The sequence below is a fragment of the Crotalus tigris genome, unplaced genomic scaffold (assembly GCF_016545835.1).
Source record: "Crotalus tigris isolate CLP2741 ecotype Arizona unplaced genomic scaffold, ASM1654583v1 scf7180000018103.2265978, whole genome shotgun sequence".
Lineage (NCBI taxonomy): Eukaryota > Metazoa > Chordata > Lepidosauria > Squamata > Viperidae > Crotalus > Crotalus tigris.
Genome location: NW_024096824.1, coordinates 189,743 through 207,522, shown reverse-complemented (window position 1 = coordinate 207,522; position 17,780 = coordinate 189,743). Strand labels below are relative to the sequence as shown.

Sequence of the window (17,780 nt, the reverse complement as noted above, 5' to 3'; positions counted from 1 at the left end):
TAAATCAAGGGTCTTCAAACTTGGCAACTTTAAGACTTGTGGACTTCAACTCCCAGAGTTCCTCAGCCAGCCAGGGCTGGCTGAGGAATTCTGGGAGTTGAAGTCCACAAGTCTTAAAGTTGCCAAGTTTGAAGACCCTTGGGCTAAATGAATATAGGCAAGTTGGTAGCAAAAAAAGGTGCATTCAATGTAACGAGGACATCACTAAATGAAACAAATAAACAGAAATGTACAGTAAAATAATTTATTTCCTTTGTCTGTATATATAGTTTTTTACAAATCCAAGGAGCAGGAAGACTCTATGAACAATCCGGGGTCTTAGCCCAATTTTATGAAACAAAATACAGACACAAATAGATACCAAGTGCTGCACAGGTGTAAATGCTTTTCTGCTCTGTTTATGGCAGGACCCAGCAGTCTTCATCCCAGTTAAATTACACGGGGAAAACCTGTTTCTCTGTTTGGGTCAACAAGGTGCTTTTTTTGATGTGACAAAGTTGAATAGCCCCACAGTTATCAATGCTTTCCAGAAACTCTATCTGTTTCTCCGCTTCTCTTTCTTGCTTCTGCTGCTGATGGCTGTGTTGGCAGTGGAGGCGGCTACGGCTTTGGCGTGCCCCGTGGCTTTCAGATGTTCAAACAATTTGTTCCGTGACTGAAATTCACAGCTGCAGGTAACACACTGCAGGAGGCCTTCAAGCTGTCATGGAAAAGCAGAAGAAATGAAGACCGGGCAAATTTTATTACTGCTAATATATATGAGAATCTCCATAGACATTTATCATTAATATAGTATTTCTCTGATGTCAGCAAAAATGTAATAAAGAATTACCTGATTGGAGTAGTCTAAGGCAGGGGTCCTCAACCTTGGCAACTGTCAGAACCCATTCTTTTCGGGGGGGGGGAATCTATCTCATTTCTTTCCTAATTCATTTCTTTCTGAGGGTTCTGCCATTCTCCTGAGGGGGAGGAGGGAAGGCTCTGTGGTATGTTTCTGCTTTGCTATAATGTATCCTTTCCGCTGTTCCTACATATTTACTCTTTGAACTGTCTCTCCCTTGATGTTACCTTGGGGTGAGAAAGGAATGTGCCTCTGGCCGTCTGGCTTATCTCTTGTTGCGGAAGGGAAGGTGCGAAGACCCAACAACCTCTTCACAAGCATGGGAAAGGACATTGTTATCAGCTCCTTTCCCACAGTGGACTTAACACCTGGGAATTGGCCCATTCAAACTGACCAGATGAATTATTGGGATGGGGTAATGCTTAGGACTCTTTTAACCTATTGATCTGAACGGGAAACCCTCAGATCCTGCCTATTATGCCTGCTATCAGCTTCTAATAAAAGTTCCTTTTGGAAAGAAACTGTTCCCAGAGTCCTGCTTTCTCTGGATGAGGTTTTGAAGTAGGTCCTAACAGCAAATTTAAGACTTGTGGACTTCAACTCCCAGAATTCAGTTGTCAAGGTTGAGGACCCCTGGTCTAAGGCCTGGTATGACCTACATTGGCAGCAAAACATATTTCTACAAGCTTGCAAACAGGCAGAAAAAGGAAGCTGCCATCCCACTGAATATTACCACCTGGTTCTCAATTACATTGTCTAAACCTGGAGAATTGATGCTCTATTGACTCGGTTATTTGCTAAACTTAGACTTAAAACCAGTCATCCTTTCTAGAAAGCTACAGTCCTTAAATGAGTGATCAACAATTCTGTTCCCAGGCTGAAAGCTGGCTAAGACAGCTCTGCAAAACAAAGGGATATCTATAAAAGGAGCTGAAATCTTGGTGATTTAGACATGTCCATGTAATTTTATGGACAGCAATATACAAGGATCCTTTTGGACTTCCTTCTGTAACCCATAGTTGTGGGATTTTTTGATTTTCTCTCATTCACGTTATAAGCATATCTGATATTGCTTAGCTGGGGTTTTTTTTCTTTTTCTTTTAATGAGCATAAGTGAGTTAGGTGGAATTACAAATCAGATAAGCTTTTGAAGTGGTCACATTTAGAGTTTGGAGAACATGTTAAGGAAAAAAGCCTCAGCAGATGGCAGAACTTGGCTAATCTTCAGAAGCTGATATAGCATCTGGCTAGAGGGGGCTGTAAACCTGATGGGAAATTGAAACAGATTTCAAAAGAAAAAATGCTAAATGACTTCCATGTTATTTCCCATAGAATGGCATGGGTGGATCCAGGAAAACACTGGGGATTGAAGTCAACCTGAAGAACATTTTCATTAAACAAATAAACAAAAAAAAAGGGATAGACATTTCTCTTAGATCAGTGATGGCGAACCTTTTAGAGACCCAGTGCCCAAACTGCAACCCCAAACCCACTTATTTATCACCGAGTGCTGGGTGGGCGTGGCCGCGGTGGTTATTGCAGACTGGGTGGGCAGGGCCAGGATGGTGGGGACCAGTCCCTCACCATCTCCAGGGCACAGAATCCGTGCCCACAGAAAGGGCTCTGAGTGCTGCCTCTGGCACACGTGCCATAGGTGCGCCACCACTGCCTTAGATTGTTAGTTGCGAAGTCGTGTCCGACCCATCCCGACCCCATGGACAGCGTTCCTCCAGGCCTTCCTGTCCTCTACCATCTTCTGGAGCCCATTTAAGCTCATGCCTACTGCTTAAGTGATTCCATCCAGCCACCTCATTCTCTGTCGTCCCCTTTTTCTATTGCCCTCAGTCTTAGATAGATAGAGTTAAGACTTGATGCCAAATTCAGTATGAGTTGTCCTTGATTTACCAGTTTATTTAGTGACAACGGCACTGAAAAAAGTGACTTCTGACCATTTTTCACACTTACGACCACTACAGCAGTCCCATGGTCATGTGAAAAAATTTAGCCATTTGGCAACTGACTCATATTTATGACGGTTGCAATGTCCCAGAGTCTTGTGATCACCTTTTGCTTCTTTCTGACAAGCAAAGTCCATGGGGAAGCCAGATTCACTTCACAACCAGCTTACTAATTTAATACCTGCAACGATTCACTTAACAACTGTGGCAAAAAAGGTCGTAAAATGAGGCAAAACTCACTTAACAAACAGAAATTGTGGTTGTAGGTCAAGGACAATTTGTTTTGTCACAGTGAAAGTGTACTGCCTTAATCTCTTGTACATACCTTTACCTGGTGCTCTGAAGAAACCTTTGGGGATGTTTTCTTGGCTTCTTTTGCTTTCTTTCCTTTACCTTTAGGATTGCTAAAATAATAAAATAAATTCTTAGTCTTTGAGCAGGTACTGTAGACCAGAGGTCACCAACCTTTCTCGGTTGGTGGACCGGAGGGGAAGGGAGGGGGAAGCATTTTATGCGTGCATGTGCACATGCGCTAACAAGGCCGCAAGCACGCACGTGATGCAAATGGGACCACACTAGGGCCTACGTGATACTCACTAGCCCTGCCCCATTCTTGCGCGGTGCCCCGTTTTCATGCCCTGCAGTGTGGTGTTGACGTTTTCGTGCCCCACGGCAGAGCGTCCCATTTTCATGCCCTGCGGCACAGCAGCGTCCTGTTTTCACACCCTGCAGCACGTCATCCCATTTTCGCGCCCCACAGCCACAGAGCTAACACGAGTGGGTGTGTGCACGCACACACGCATGCACTGGCCAGCCTGTCCTGTGGCCCAGTAGCCAGGAGGCCACAGCCCTGCAGTGGGTCACAGCCCACAGGTTGGGGACCCCTGCTATAGACTATATAAAACATTTTCACAAGGTTTCTATTCCAACTCCTTACATTTCATTAGCAACAACTCCCTTCTGTTATTATCAGAGAACCATATTTACCTTTTCATCTCAGTTTTGGATTCTGCTGTAGGTGCTGAAATTTCCCCAACATCATTTGAATTATGGCTTTTGCTGACATTTTCTGATTCTTCAGACATCCTCTCTGGGTCATTGCTGCAAACAGGACTTGCCTCTTCAACTTGCTGCTCAGGGATACTGTCATTGGAAGGATCCTCCGGGGTCTGTTGGAAGAATAAGAGAGCCCTCAGAGGAATAATGGGAGATAACGGCCTAGATACATTCATCATGATCACAAGAGATCTGCAAAGTCTGTTTGCAAGATGAAGAAAACCATGCCTTGGTATGCTAGAACATCACATCTGAACACAAACATGCAAACCAATGTTCTCCAGCCTGGTGCCTCCCAGGTGCTACAAAATAGCCATCACCTGGAACATCTACCACTTGGGGAAGGCTTTACATATTTTCAACATAGGGCACTACTAAATCTGTTCCCATTCAAGGAAGCCTTCAGCTCCAGCACAGAAATCATGGAGGTAAATAGAAGGCTGAGGACAAAAGTTTTACATGCACAGACTTTCTGAAGAAGCCTGAAAACTTTTTCATCTTCTGAACTTGGGTATCCAGCAACCTCCTCCTGTAAGCCATGTTATACTTGGCAGAAAATGGTCTAGTGGTGGGGTCCTCTACAAAGGGAAGGCTGCCATCTCCATTTCCTCAAAATGAGGCTATGTCGGAGAGGCCAAGCTGCAACTAGCTCTGAAAGGTTAGCTAGTTCTCCTCATAAAATGCAAAAATATTTCAGCAAGTTTATTCAGCAGGGCATTGCCAGCAATCAATGCTATGTTCAAACAGATCACAACATGAAAGCATGCAAAGGGAAATTCACTTTAAAACAAACAAAAAAGCAACTTACGCCTGCTGTTCTTTGCTTTCTTCGCTGTTTCTTTGACAACCTGTTAAGGATAGAAACAAAAGTGTAATGTCAAAACAACCTAGTTCAACAACCTTTGCTTGTGAATCCCTTCTGAAGCCCCAGAACTGTGTTTCCCAACCTTGGCAGCTTTAAGATAAGTGAACTTCAACTCCCAGAATTCCACCCATCTTAAAGCTGCCATGGTTGAGAAACACTGCCTTAAAGAAATCTCGGGTGCAATTTGAAACCCCTTCTATATCCAGGAAAAGTGTGGAATTTATCCTGAACAACTGCTTGCTTTAGCCATGCCCACCAAGTAGCAGCTGACAGATTATTTCTTTTTTTTTTTTTTCAGAGTGCTTTGAACCCTTTTTATCATGCAATAGTCTTGTAAGGTAGAAGGGCGATTCACAGAGAAGATCCACCAATGGAAATTACACAATTGAATAAAGACCTCCCGAATTCTCATTCTCTCTCTCTCTCTCTCTCTCTCCCTCCCTCCCTCCCTCCCTCCCTCCCTCCCTCTCGTCCATCTATCATCTATCTATCATCTATTTATCTAACAGATTATTTCTAAGCAACACATTTCTGAGCATTCCTGCTGAAGGTAGCCCAATTCTCTCTTGATTTCTTACCACGGCAGGGGGAACCATGTACCCGGGCACAGAAAGGAAAGATAAACAAACTCAGTTATACCATGAAGATTAAGGGGAAAAAGCTGAGAGAGGAATAAACATAAAACAGCTCAATTGAATTGTTTGTTGGTTGACCCTCAAGGGATGGGGAAAAGGAGCATGGAATGGCACATCCTAAAATAGGGCACCTGGCCAGCTGCCTCATGAAGCTTTGGAGACCAGAAATAACGTATGGCCTTTGGTAGTCTGAACTTCTATATATTTTCATAAGTACTTTTGTTTGGGCACTGGTTCTTCTGCCTCCTCTTCGCTGTTCCACCCATTCTCATCCACTGTGGAGACAGAAAATGCTTCTTCCTCTTCTTCCAACTGCTGTCGGAGCAAAGCCACTATCTCCCGGTGCTTCTTGGACTTCTCGTGGTTCTTCATCCTGAAGAGAGTGATGAGATGGATGTTACTGAGAAGAACAAGATTTGAGTCTAAGAAAGAGTGGCTGCCTTTTGTTAAAGGAAACTGGGCAGAGCTTTGCCTGGGAAGGGAAGCCTGCAGGGAACGAACGCAGCTTTTGAGCAAATCAGGGGTAAGATGGCAGATGAAGTATGTCCTGATCCATTTTAGTTTTCATATAAAGAAAAACTTACGCTTTCTCTGTCTTAAAGGATTTGTCACAAGCAGGACAATAGAGGTCATCATCAAAAAGGTTAGCAGCATCGTGTTCTTCACTTAATTTGTCTGAAAATACATACATATATTTGTGTTAAATTTGGATTGCTAATGAAGAGTTAAAGGGAAGCTGGTATAGCTATTTCAAGCTCCTTAGCTATCATCAGCCAGCTACACCCTTCTGAGATTCGAACCTGGGCTGCTTGCATGTTAGGCAGCTGTGTTGACCTGTAAACCATAGGCTCTTTCTCACTTTGTCAGCTGTGTCAGGGAGGGAAGAGACCAAGGGAGAAGATACGTATTGAGTGTTTTTTATGATGCACCCAGTTGGCCCAAATATGGGAAAAAGAAATCTTTTTCTTCCCATATTTGGGCCGACCGGGTGCATCATCAAAAACTCAATACATATACATATATTTCTGTGTAAGATACCTGATGATCTGACTTATCTTTTCTTCTATTGTCAATATCCTACCTATGAGTTTAAGTGCTTAAGTAACCAAAATGATACAGCTATGCAGGCGAGGAAGGAATCAGCAAAGTTGAAGGGACCGTCAATAACTGCCACGAGTAAAATCTCCAGGAATCACATGGAGAAAACTGTACCACTCAGGACTGATCTTGTCCAGGGATCACAGAATAGTGATTGGAAAAATCAAACTCTTGGTAAAAGGGAGGAATAGCTGCCAAATTGCAACAATGAGCACGAACACCCCCAACTTGTGTTAATGTTTACTTAATAGTTGTAAGTCCTTATTCTGGAAATCAATAAAGGAAATTAGGCTACCTAGCAAGCTATTCCCAGCAAAGCAATTTGCACTTGCTCTTAAGGCGCAACTAACTGTGCACCAATTGGTCCTCACCCTCTTCTTGGTTCTCTTTCCTCTCTTCCTTTTCCTCTTCTTCCTCGCCAGACCCATCTCCAAATTCCTTTTCATATTGAGCTTCCATCTGTTGTAGTTCTCGCTCTAGGTCAGACATGGTAATCCAGCTCTGCTCCTTGTACTGCTCCGCCAGCCTTTGAAAGGAAGAGGAAAGGCAAAAGGTGGAGATTTTCACAGACTGGCTTTGTGTAATACCCTGAACAATAAACATGGTTAATGAAAGAAAAGAAATTGGTCCATGTGCTAAAGAAGAGGTCAAGTGGAGAGTCAAGTTCAACTACTGGTGATTTAGTAGTGATGGACATCTAATTTCCTCACCAACAAAAACCAAAATGGTATGTCAAAGCCTTTTTTCAGGCTTTCTGACTAATCTACAGTCCTGAGCTTTTCATGTGTCTCCTTTTCTATCTGGTACCTAGACATGGTTGGCCAGATGCTGCCACCTGGTGAAGCTTACAACATCAATCCCAAACAAATAAAGCCCTTCATGATTTACTGTCTATGCAGGGTAAAAATCATAGGATTTACAAAAGCATTGGCAACCGCCACACTGAAGAGTGAGCTTACATTGTTGACATATTTATTGTCCTACACAAGTTGGATCAAGACAGCTTCTTTAGTGCAGACAGCTTCATGTTGACCAGGTGTTATGAAACAAAGACACAGTTGTGTTGTGCACAACTCAAAGCCAGATAAGCCTTTTGTCAGCACAGCAGCTCTTATAATCAATCTCAATATTTCACTCTTCATTCTTAACTACTGCAAGGTGTATCTAAATATACAGAGTTCTTATCAATAAGGAAGAATCAGTGTGCTGATGATGTTACCTAGTTTGGATAATGAAATGTTTGCACGAAAATAACAAAGCTGAGAGAGCCCCAAGAGTTCTTATCATGTTTTTTCTTGGTTACCCAGTCTTTTCAAGAACTTAGTCCACACATTTATAAGCTTAACCTGTTAGGATGCGCTTTAGAAGCTGTACTGCAACAGCCCTGAAGGCAGGCAGAAACTTAGAACATCAACTTCTTCTACACCACTGCAGGAAGAACATTTATGAACCCTCATGAATAGAAACTGTGATGTAATGGGCAGGTGGAGAAGGAGTAGGGGGTAATCTTGGCAGAAGCTCTGTGGTTTCCCAGGGAGGGGGCAGCACATTCCAGAGAAGCCCAAAACAAGAAATTGTGCAGTTCCAAACTGGATGGGGGAGAGAAAATGAGCTTCAGGATAACCACACCCTAGAACAGTGGTTCTCAACCTGTGGGTCGGGACCCCGTTTGGGGTCGAATGACCATTTCCCGGGGGTCGCCAAACAACGCAGTCCACCATTTCCCCCCCCTTTTCCTTAGCTGTGCTACTCCCTTTTGTTCTATTGGCTTCTGAAAACCAATACAATAGATTCTCTTGAATAGAGTCTAATTCTATTGGCTTTCAAAAGCCAATAGGAATTGTCCAGGCTGTCTCTGCCCTGCTGAGCCCGCCAAAAGTCCCATTCTGCAAACGGTGCTGCACCAATTGAGTAGTCCTCGACTTACGACCGGTTGAGTAGTCCTCAACTTACGACCGGTTGGGGTTGGCAGTATTAAAAAGGTTGAGAACCACTGCCCTAGAATCTCTCAGGATATAGCCATTAGGTTAGAAGGTTGTAACTTTAGTCTGGCAAGATTCTGTCTATTAGATGTAAGCAATAAGGAAGTGGACTTGATTGGATTTCACCATGTGGTCTTTGAACTGGGGCCTGATAGAAGCATCAACTAGAGAAGAATTCCCCAGCTAGCATGCCCACTGCCTAAAAACATACTATATACAACTTATGTATAGACCTACACCTTTACATTAGACCAGTGGTTCTCAACCTGTGGGTCGGGACCCCATTTGGGGTCGAACGACCATTTCACGGGGGTCGCCAAACAACGCAATCCGCCATTTTTTCCCCTTTTCCTTAGCTGTGCTACTCCCTTTTATTCTATTGGCTTTTGAAAGCCAATACAATAGACTCTCTTGAATAGAGTCTAATTCTATTGGCTTTCAAAAGCCAATAGGAATTGTCCAGGCTGTCTCTGCCCTGCTGAGCCCACCAAAAGTCCCATTCTGCAAATGGTGCTGCACCAGTTGAGTAGTCCTCGACTTACAACCGGTTGAGTTGTCCTTGACTTACGACCGGTTGGGGGGTCACGGCATTAAAAAGGTTGAGAACCACTGCATTAGACCCTGTTTTTCTACGACTGTAAATGCCATATAAAGAGATAGTGTTCATGCAGCATGCTGCCTGGGGAATTTTGGAGATTCTGGAAATCTACCAAGGCTGAGAAACAGTGGTCTAGATCATCATACTTGGCCTGTTTCAGTTTCTGTTGCCTCCGGAGCTCTTCTGACTTCTTAGCTTTCTCTGCATTCTGCTCTTCTAAGAGCTTCCGATGGGCCTGCACTCGCTTGTCTCTTTTCCGCACAAAGGCCACCAGTTCACGGACCAGTTCGTTCCGCTCCTTCCTTGCTTTGTCTCGGGTCTTCTTGTTCTCCTTTTCCATGGCCCGCTTTTCCCAGCGGTTGGACGCCTGCCGAGTGTCATACTCTTCCTTCCATGCAAAATTCTTCTGTGTACAAAAACTCTGCCAGTACCCATAAAAACCATGGACTACCTAAACGGAAAGAAAAGGAGAAAGAGACATTTACATTGACAAGTAGTTTGAAGAGCCCCACCACAAGGCAGTGATTTTGTTAAGGTTATTTATTAAAACTGAGTCTACATATTTAACTTACAGCACATGGTGGCTGATAAACTATTTATGGGTAGAGGTCAAACATAATGGATATTTTTTTTTCTGTATTGACTTAAATTTTTGAAAAGTAGATGCAGCAGCCAAACTGGGGTGCCATGCTATATAAAAATGATGATGATGATGATGGTGGTGGTGGTAATGATTTATTTTTTGCATTTTTACTCAGGATGCCTGCACTTTGAAAAGGATTCAGAAAAATTTTTCTGGAGCTGCATCATTTCTCTGCTCATTAAAAGAACTACATCTTTTTAAGGCTTCCTCATGAGCATGAAAAAGATGCAGCTGCTTTAATGCGTAGCAAATATGAGCCAGCTGCCAAGCAGCCAAACTGCAATCATGTGACCACAAAAGGTGGTATGATGGTCATAACTTTGAGGTAAGTCATTTTTTTCTCAAAGTCTGTTGTTAAACGAATGGTCATAAAGTTGAGGACAACCTGTATTCTTCCAGCGACATGTTCACACAGGGTCTTATCGGAGAAGCTTTACATTCCTTTGGATTTGGATTCATGCACTGAACAGGAAGCAAGACTCAATAGGTTTTTTTTTTTCAGCTGAACTGAAATTCAGAAAGTGGTCCCTGGTCTTGGGAAAAAAACCTCCTGAACTTTTCAGGGCTTCTATATATGTAAAGAATTAATCTAGACCGTTCAATAACTTGTACTGTTTTATTTCCTTTATATGAGCTTACTACAGGAAACAGTTTTTCCATGTACAAAGGAAAAAATACGTGTGACTGGTATACAAGCAATATTTTTTACAATAGCAATAGCATTTAGACTTATGTACCATTTCATAGAGCTTTACAGCCCTAAGCGGTTTACAGAGTCAGGATATTGCCCCCAACAATCTGGGTCCTCATTTTACTGACCTCAGAAGGATGGAAGGCTGAGACAACCTTGAGCTGGTGAGGATCGAACACCAGGCTGTGGAAAAGTTTACCTGCAATACTGCATTCTAACCATTGCACCACAATGGCTCCTTACAAACACAGCTAAGACAAAAATTCTATCATGGGAAAGTTCATCGGCCCTCAATTCTTCAAAATTGTATCTTTTATTTTGCTTTTTTTAAATATTTCTTTTACAGAGGAACTTCTATGTTCCAGTACAAATAAGAGTTATGTGAGAACAGCCTCAATTCTCCCTATGTTTAGAAACAGAGGATTTGTGGAATAACAGGTACAATCTGAAAGTGCAGCACTCAGCAAGAAAAGATGCAAATGGAAAGAATTTACAACTTCGGTCTCAGGCCTAAAATGCTGATTTCTCCCCCACTATAATGAAATTCTTGCTTTTTCTTTAGTTCAGGGAAACTTCTGATGACCTCAAAAGCTTACAGATTATTCAGTGCCATCTGAGCTGACTCTTAACAAGGCAACTGTCCAACTATGAATTTCAGAGTTGTTACCGTATCATAGTCACTCTGGGAATCTCCGAAGCTTGGAAACCCTTCAAAGTCATCTTCTACTATGGATTCCTCTTCTTCCTTGGCAATCATTTCGAAGATGTGCCGATACACTGCATAGAACCCCTGAAACAAACAATATGATCACTGAGAGAGAAAACTAGCCTTGTTAATTGTAAAGGACAATGAAAGACATCAGCATAATGACATCTGGAATAATTGCTCAGTTTTATAAGCTCTTGAAAGTGAGATCTCCAGCCAGATTTTTGTCTGAGAGCCAATGTTGCTTTGAGGTGAATCAGACAGGCATTTATGTTTGAAAACAGATCTGGTAGACTTAAAAGTTTCATCTCCTCACATTTGTAATCACATAAAATTGTTGTATCTCCTTACAGAAATAAGTGGCTTCTCTCTAGCTGAATCAACAGAATAACAGAGTTGGATGTCATATGGTCCAAGCCTCTGCTCTGGCAGGAAATCCTATACTATTTCAGACAAATGGTTGTCCTTAAAAATCCTCCAGTGTTGCAGCACCCACAACTTCTGGAGGCAAGGTGTTCCACTGATTGTCTTAGTTCTAGGTTGCTTCTCTCCTTGGTTAGTTTTCATCCATTGCTTCTTGTCTTGCCTTCAGGGGCTTTGGAGAATAGCTGGACCCCCTCTTCTTTGTGGCAGCCCCTGAGAAATTGGAACACTGCTATCGTGTCCCCCCTCGTCCTTCTCTTCATTAAACTAGACATACCCAATTCCAGCAACCATTCCTTGTAGGTTTTAGCCTCCAGTCCCCTGATCATCATTGTTGCTCTTCTCTGCACTCTTTCTAGAGTCTCAACATGTTTTATATTGTGGCAACAAAAACTGGATGCAGTATTCCAAGTGTGGCCTTACCAAGGCATTATAAAGCAGAAGTAGGATTTTATATTATGTACAGGTAATCCTGGATTCATGACTGTAATGGAGTCTGCCCATTACAATTAAGTCATAACAGTTGTAAAGTGGGTTCATCACCTGACTGAGACGATTTTCTGACACGATTTTTGCAGTGGTTGTTAAGCGAATTACCATGACTATTACATGAACTCATGGCCATTTAGGAAACACTGCAATCGTTAAGCGAACCAATTGTTTGCTATGGGGTCTTTTTTTTGCAGAAAACTGGAAGTAAATACCTCAGTAAATTGCAATCATGTGACCACTGCAAATGTGGGCCAATTGCCGGGTGCCTGAAATACAGTCCTGTGACCTGAGGGGTGGGGTGGGGGGTGTAGCTGTTGGAACTGCAGAACTAGGTCATAGGTGCCCTTTTAGGGGGGCACGTCATAACGTCAAATGATCACTAAGTGACTGATCACAAGTAGAGCATTTTCATGTATATGATGCCCCTCAGGGGTTTCAAACTCACAATTCATAGGCTGTAGGTTGTTTTCTGAGGCTTGCATTTCAATGACACACAGTAATAGCAGGGAGTTGGGCAGCTGTTTGCCAATCCCACACAGATTCCCCTCAGGTTGAGACTGAAGTGCAGCTCAGTGGCTGAGGAGGGCAGCTGTGGGGTGGAGCACCAGTAGCCTCAGTCTGGAACCTGTTGGCTCACCAGCCGTAGCAAGAGTAACACGGTAAATGTTACTCGCCCGAGCGAGTGCTCAAGCCTGACCTTTTTATCATCGTCATAGCCAGAATAGCACGTAACGGTGAAGTATTGGAGCAAATCCAGACTATCGTCTTGATAGCTTCCATCGATGCCTCCTTTCAAGAGAGCTTCCCTGTGATTGTCGTACCTACAAAGAAAAAGCACAAATTAAATTAGAGGCCATGAAACTTTCTACCGCAGAATAAACAAGGAATGGTATCTATTAGCAGGAAGACCAAATTCGTTTCCTGAATCACAGCTGTTTTCAGGTCTTGCTGTAACACGGTTTCCCAACCTTAGCCATGTTAAGATGGGAGGATTTTAACTCCCAGAATACCCCAGCCAGCTTGGGGTCTGCAGCTCTGCCTAAACCCTTTTAATTAAAGAGAAGAACATGTCTAGTTTTGTTTCTACTTGGAAACTGCTTCCAGATGTTTTGTTCGGAACTGAAAAAAATGAAACTTTGATTTTAGATTTTGCCGACGAGAATGATTTTATTACTATAGAAATAGCCTGAAATATTGTGAAACATAAAGCAAAGGTTGTATTTATCTATTTTAATGCACTGAAAAAAGTCAGAGTCACTACTTTTTTTCTCTTTGCACTTTTTCTTTTAGGCTGGTTTTTAAATTTTTCCTACATTTTATTTTATGACAAACCTTAACTAAAAATTATGGCAAAAAATATTTGGTTAAGCCAATATACCACCATAAGAATTTTCAAGCTTTTGTCCAAAAGGCAAACTTACCACACTCTCTCCTGTGCATCACTCAGCACATCATATGCAGCCTGAATCAGCTTGAACTGTTCTGCTGCTTCCTCGGCGTTGTCTAGATTTTTATCTGCAATGCCAATGAAGCAGAATCTAATCTTCATCCCAAAACAGAAACAACCCCACCACTACGAGTCTTGTGAAATCCATTTATGATTATCAGATATTAAGAAGCCAACAGGAAAACACAATTCCTGGCTCATATTTCCCATGGTGGTTCTAGCACATTCCATTAGACTTCAGTTGAATAACACATTTGAGGGCTCCTATCATATTTATTTGGAAATAAACTTTATTAATTCCAACAGAATCCAGTTCCAAAAAAGAATGCTTAACATCAGAATGAAACAATAACTATAATATCTGCAACAATATGTTCCAGTATCATCTGTTGATCGGGAGTTTAGCCAGCCATGCTCTTTTCAGGATATTCCACTTCTTCTCCTGCTAAGGTTTGTCTTTCTAAATAAATCAACCAGTATTCCCTGCTTACTGGGCAAGCTCTGTTTTCACTGGACTGTTCTTTTTTTCCTTCAGGAAAGTTTTGGATCTTAATTCATATTTTGGCAAACATAAGGCTACAAATGCAGTGAATGAGTTTGTCATTGGTATATAGCTGTGGTGGCGAACCTATGGCACATGTGCCACAGGTGGCACGCAGAGCCCTCTCTGTGGGCACACACATCATCGCTCCAGTCCTAGGCCTTCAGCTGGGTTTTCTAAAACCTTTTTGCTTTAGGCCTCCACCACTGTGTGCAAAAAAAAAAAAATGTTCAATCAATCAATTTCAACTTCTCGCGGGAAAAAAAAGATCTCACAAAGTTGGAATTGATTGATTGAACTTTTTAGTCCCACCCAGTCTGCCGTTACCATCGCAGCCACGCCCACCAAATAGGCCACACCCACCAAATGGGCCACACCCACCCGGCCCCGACGATACATAAGTGGGTTTTGGGTTGCAGTTTGGGCACTCAGTCTTTAAAAGGTTTGCCATCACTGGTATATAGAGATTACCATGATCTTTTTTCATACATGAGCCACCAATTAATTTCAACGGTTTAAAGGGATACTCAGATAAATAAGTAAATGAATGAATGATTGGATAAAAATGTTCAAATCTATTGTATTATTAAGATGGAGCCTAATGCACTTGCATCCCTAAAAATTAGTTAATTGGTTTGCCATTCATTTGTTGAAATATATTCAACTGCACACGAAAAGGGGCAATAGGGCAATTGTCTAAGCCTGATTGCTATTTGAATATTTAAAAATCAATGCATTCAGGATTAATGCATGCTGTACACAAAAGACCATGAATGGTTATGTGGCATTAAGGCATGATACAATTACTTTATATTTCAATAAAGAGTTGCAGGGAAAGGCCTGCAATTGAACTGCTATTACAAACCTTATTTTCATTAACTTTAGGCTGCAATTCTAAGATTATCTGGGTCAGCAGGATTTATTTTTGAAATAATCATATATAGGATTCTATTGTCAGGTGGGTATTAAATTGAAATGATATTTAATAAGCATCTTAACAAAGCCTTGTTGCCAGACTGACCTATTATGAGCTCATGAAAACAATTCATTACCAAAGTATGTGTGGACATCCTGCTGGGATTTAATTAATAAGAGCACCAGTACAAAAAAATCAGGCTGTTGAGTTACTAGCTTACATCCAACAGAATTTGGATTTGCTTAGAGATGAATAAACATCATCTTCTGTAGACTAATATAGTAATAAATCCCAGATTTATTATTTGTTTATTTATTTATTCATGGGCTAAATTGGGAAGCAAAAAAAACCCCACATAATAGGAAGCTACTTCCATTCCATGGCGTAAGGATGGCTCCATATGAACATCAGGAATCAAATTTGATTGAGCTGCCTTGTTGCCTTGAAAATATAATAGAAAAACTGAAATAATATACCAAATTTCATTTCAAAAGCTTAGCACAGTGAGAGGTAGTAAGTGGTTAAAGTGCTGGACTGGCACCAGGCAGGATATATGGCTAGCAACTAATACATAGTATAAACTATTGTCTCTGAACCCTGAGCACCAAGGCATTACAGTTTGTTAGATGAGAAGCAAATGTTTTCAAAGGAAAAAAAAAGCAAGAAAGTCCAGTCGCCTTTTGAAAAAAAAAAAAGAAAGAAAGAAAAGCACCTTTGGAACAGCCCTGACCTAGATGATTGAGAATCTCTGCAACCAACGGCTGGCTGTTAAACAAATCAGGGAAACAAACAATTGTTTTCAGAGGCACTAATTCACAGGTAAGGAGGGGAAATGAAAAGATTTCAGTCTCTAGGACAGGGGTCTTCAAACTTGGCCCTTTTATGACTTGTGGACTTCAACTCCCAGAATTCCTCAGCCAGGCATGCTGGCTGAGAAATTCTGGGAGTTGAAGTCCACAAGTCATAAAAGGGCCAAGTTTGAAGACCCCTGCTCTAGGATGTTCTCTTTCTCTGATGATTAAGTAACTTTTTCCAGGTTTGTGTCCCCCAAATATCTATACGTAGTCCTCAACTTACAACAGTTCATTTAGTGACCAAAGTTACAACACTGAAAAGTGACTTATGACTGTTTTTCACACTTATGACCATTGCAGCATCCCTATAGTCAACGGGGAAACAAGATTCACTTAACAACCGTGTTACCAATTTAACAATTGCAGTGATTCAGTTAGCAAATGTGGCAAGAAAAGTCCTAAATGGGGCAAAACTCACTTAACAAATTTCTCGTTTAACAACATAAATTTTGGGCTCAATTGTTGACCTGTACAGTAATTGCTATCTTCATAGCCTAAATATCTTGTTGTGAGTCACCCAGAGTCATTACCAATTTAACTTATTACTGTTATTACTTTTGTTCAGGAGCCTCTTTTATTTTTCCATACCACCACGGCCACTTTGTACGGTAGATTGGGCTAAGGAAGAGAGTGACTGGCCAGGGTTTCCATGGCTGACGGTGGCTTGAACTACCCCCCACTCCAACACCTGGATCACAGCTGCACCCTGCTGGATTACATTCCCTATCCTGCCCAACATCCAGCTGGTGCCCATGGTTTGACTCCACCCTTCTGGAGTGAGGTCAGGTCAGGAGAGGCCTCGGCGGCGTGGGAAAAAAAACGCTTTCCCGACAGGTCGGGCTCAGGCCGGGTTAATACCTGGATGCCAACGGAGGGCCAGCTTCCGGTAGGCTCGCTTGAGGTCTTCATCGGACGCGTCGCGTTTCACACCCAGCACTTCGTAGTGACACTTCATGCTCGACGGTCCGAGGGACTCAGCCCAGCGGCCGAGCGCCTGCCCCGACCGGCACCTGCACGTGAGGACCGCAGTGACGAGAGCCGGCGAGGAAAGGAAGAAGACCGGAAGAGGCAGAGTTGGAGGCCGAGCTCCGGGCTCGCTGGGAGGCGGAACTGACGGAAGGCGCGGGAAGGGCTTCTGGAAAAGAGGGAAGGCAGCAGCAGGAGGAGCAGCGGCTGAGCGCGGAGGTTTAAATGGCTTGGAATATCGGGCCGTGAACGTTCCGAGACCGCCGAACTGGTTTTGATGTCGTGGAACGCTGGGAGACCGAACCTTCTAAGGTCGCTTGCCGGGGGGGGCGGCGTTTGGAGCCGGTTGAGTCGAAGCCGCCTCCGCCTTGGTCAGAACAAGGGTGGTCCTGCCTGCTTTTCCTCAGATCGGAATTGCAATGCAGATCTGTGACTACAGGTAGTCCTCGACTTACAGCAGTTCATTTAGTGACCGTTCCAAAGCTACAGTGGCACCGAAAAAAGTGACCGATGACCGTTTTTCACCCTTACCATTGCAGCAGCCCCATGGTCACGTGATCAAAATGTGGATGCTTGGCAACGCATTCATGTTTATGACAACTGCAATGTCCTGGGGTCATATGACCCCGTTGTGCCACCCTCTGACAAGCAAAGTGAATGGGGAAGCCAGATTCACTTAACTGAAACTGATTACTTCACTGAAAGCAGCTGTAATTGTTATGTATGTGGTAGCAAGTGACAAAAACATAAAAAAAATGAAAAGCTAACATCTGCCCGCTTTCCCCCCCCCCCAAAAAATCTGTTCTTGGATTCTGGATATTGGAGCTGAACACCTTGTACAGAAATTGAACCATTAATTGTTTTTCTGACTAGTCTAAATATTTGACTGTTAGAAATTGAATTGGCAATTATATCACCTGCCTTACAATGCTTTTTGGTAGAAGGGCAATATTGAACATTATGCACACCTATTTCCGCTTAATACAGTGTTTTTCAACCTTGACAATTTTAAGGCATGTAGACTTCAACTCCCAGAATTCCACAGCCAGCAATGCTGGCTGTGGAATT

General features: G+C 42.6%; 1 protein-coding gene across 1 annotated transcript; it reads right to left on the bottom strand.

Annotated features, from left to right (window-relative positions):
- Positions 1-230: 230 nt before the first annotated feature.
- Positions 231-16,820, bottom strand: DNAJC21 (DnaJ heat shock protein family (Hsp40) member C21). The gene is made up of 12 exons (XM_039347867.1): positions 16,605-16,820; positions 13,410-13,503; positions 12,686-12,809; positions 11,035-11,157; positions 9,180-9,484; positions 6,825-6,979; positions 5,940-6,030; positions 5,573-5,728; positions 4,664-4,703; positions 3,787-3,968; positions 3,125-3,203; positions 231-700 (listed from the first exon to the last, which is right to left on the bottom strand). Exons 1-12 carry the CDS (start codon positions 16,699-16,701, stop codon positions 536-538), a joined length of 1,611 nt encoding a protein of 536 aa, XP_039203801.1. The 5' UTR covers positions 16,702-16,820; the 3' UTR covers positions 231-535.
- Between the last annotated feature and the right edge of the window lie 960 nt (positions 16,821-17,780).

What these genes read in the sequence shown, in the direction of transcription:
- DNAJC21 (XM_039347867.1), bottom strand. Translation starts at nt 16,701, where the DNA reads ATGAAGTGTCACTACGAAGTGCTGGGTGTGAAACGCGACGCGTCCGAT. An exon ending in CCCAGAGTGACTATGATACG is followed by an intron (nt 9,485 to 11,034) that starts GTAACAACTCTG and finishes CTTTCCGTTTAG; the next exon opens with GTAGTCCATGGTTTTTATGG. An exon ending in CAGAAACTGAAACAGGCCAA is followed by an intron (nt 6,980 to 9,179) that starts GTATGATGATCT and finishes TTCCTTTCAAAG; the next exon opens with GCTGGCGGAGCAGTACAAGG.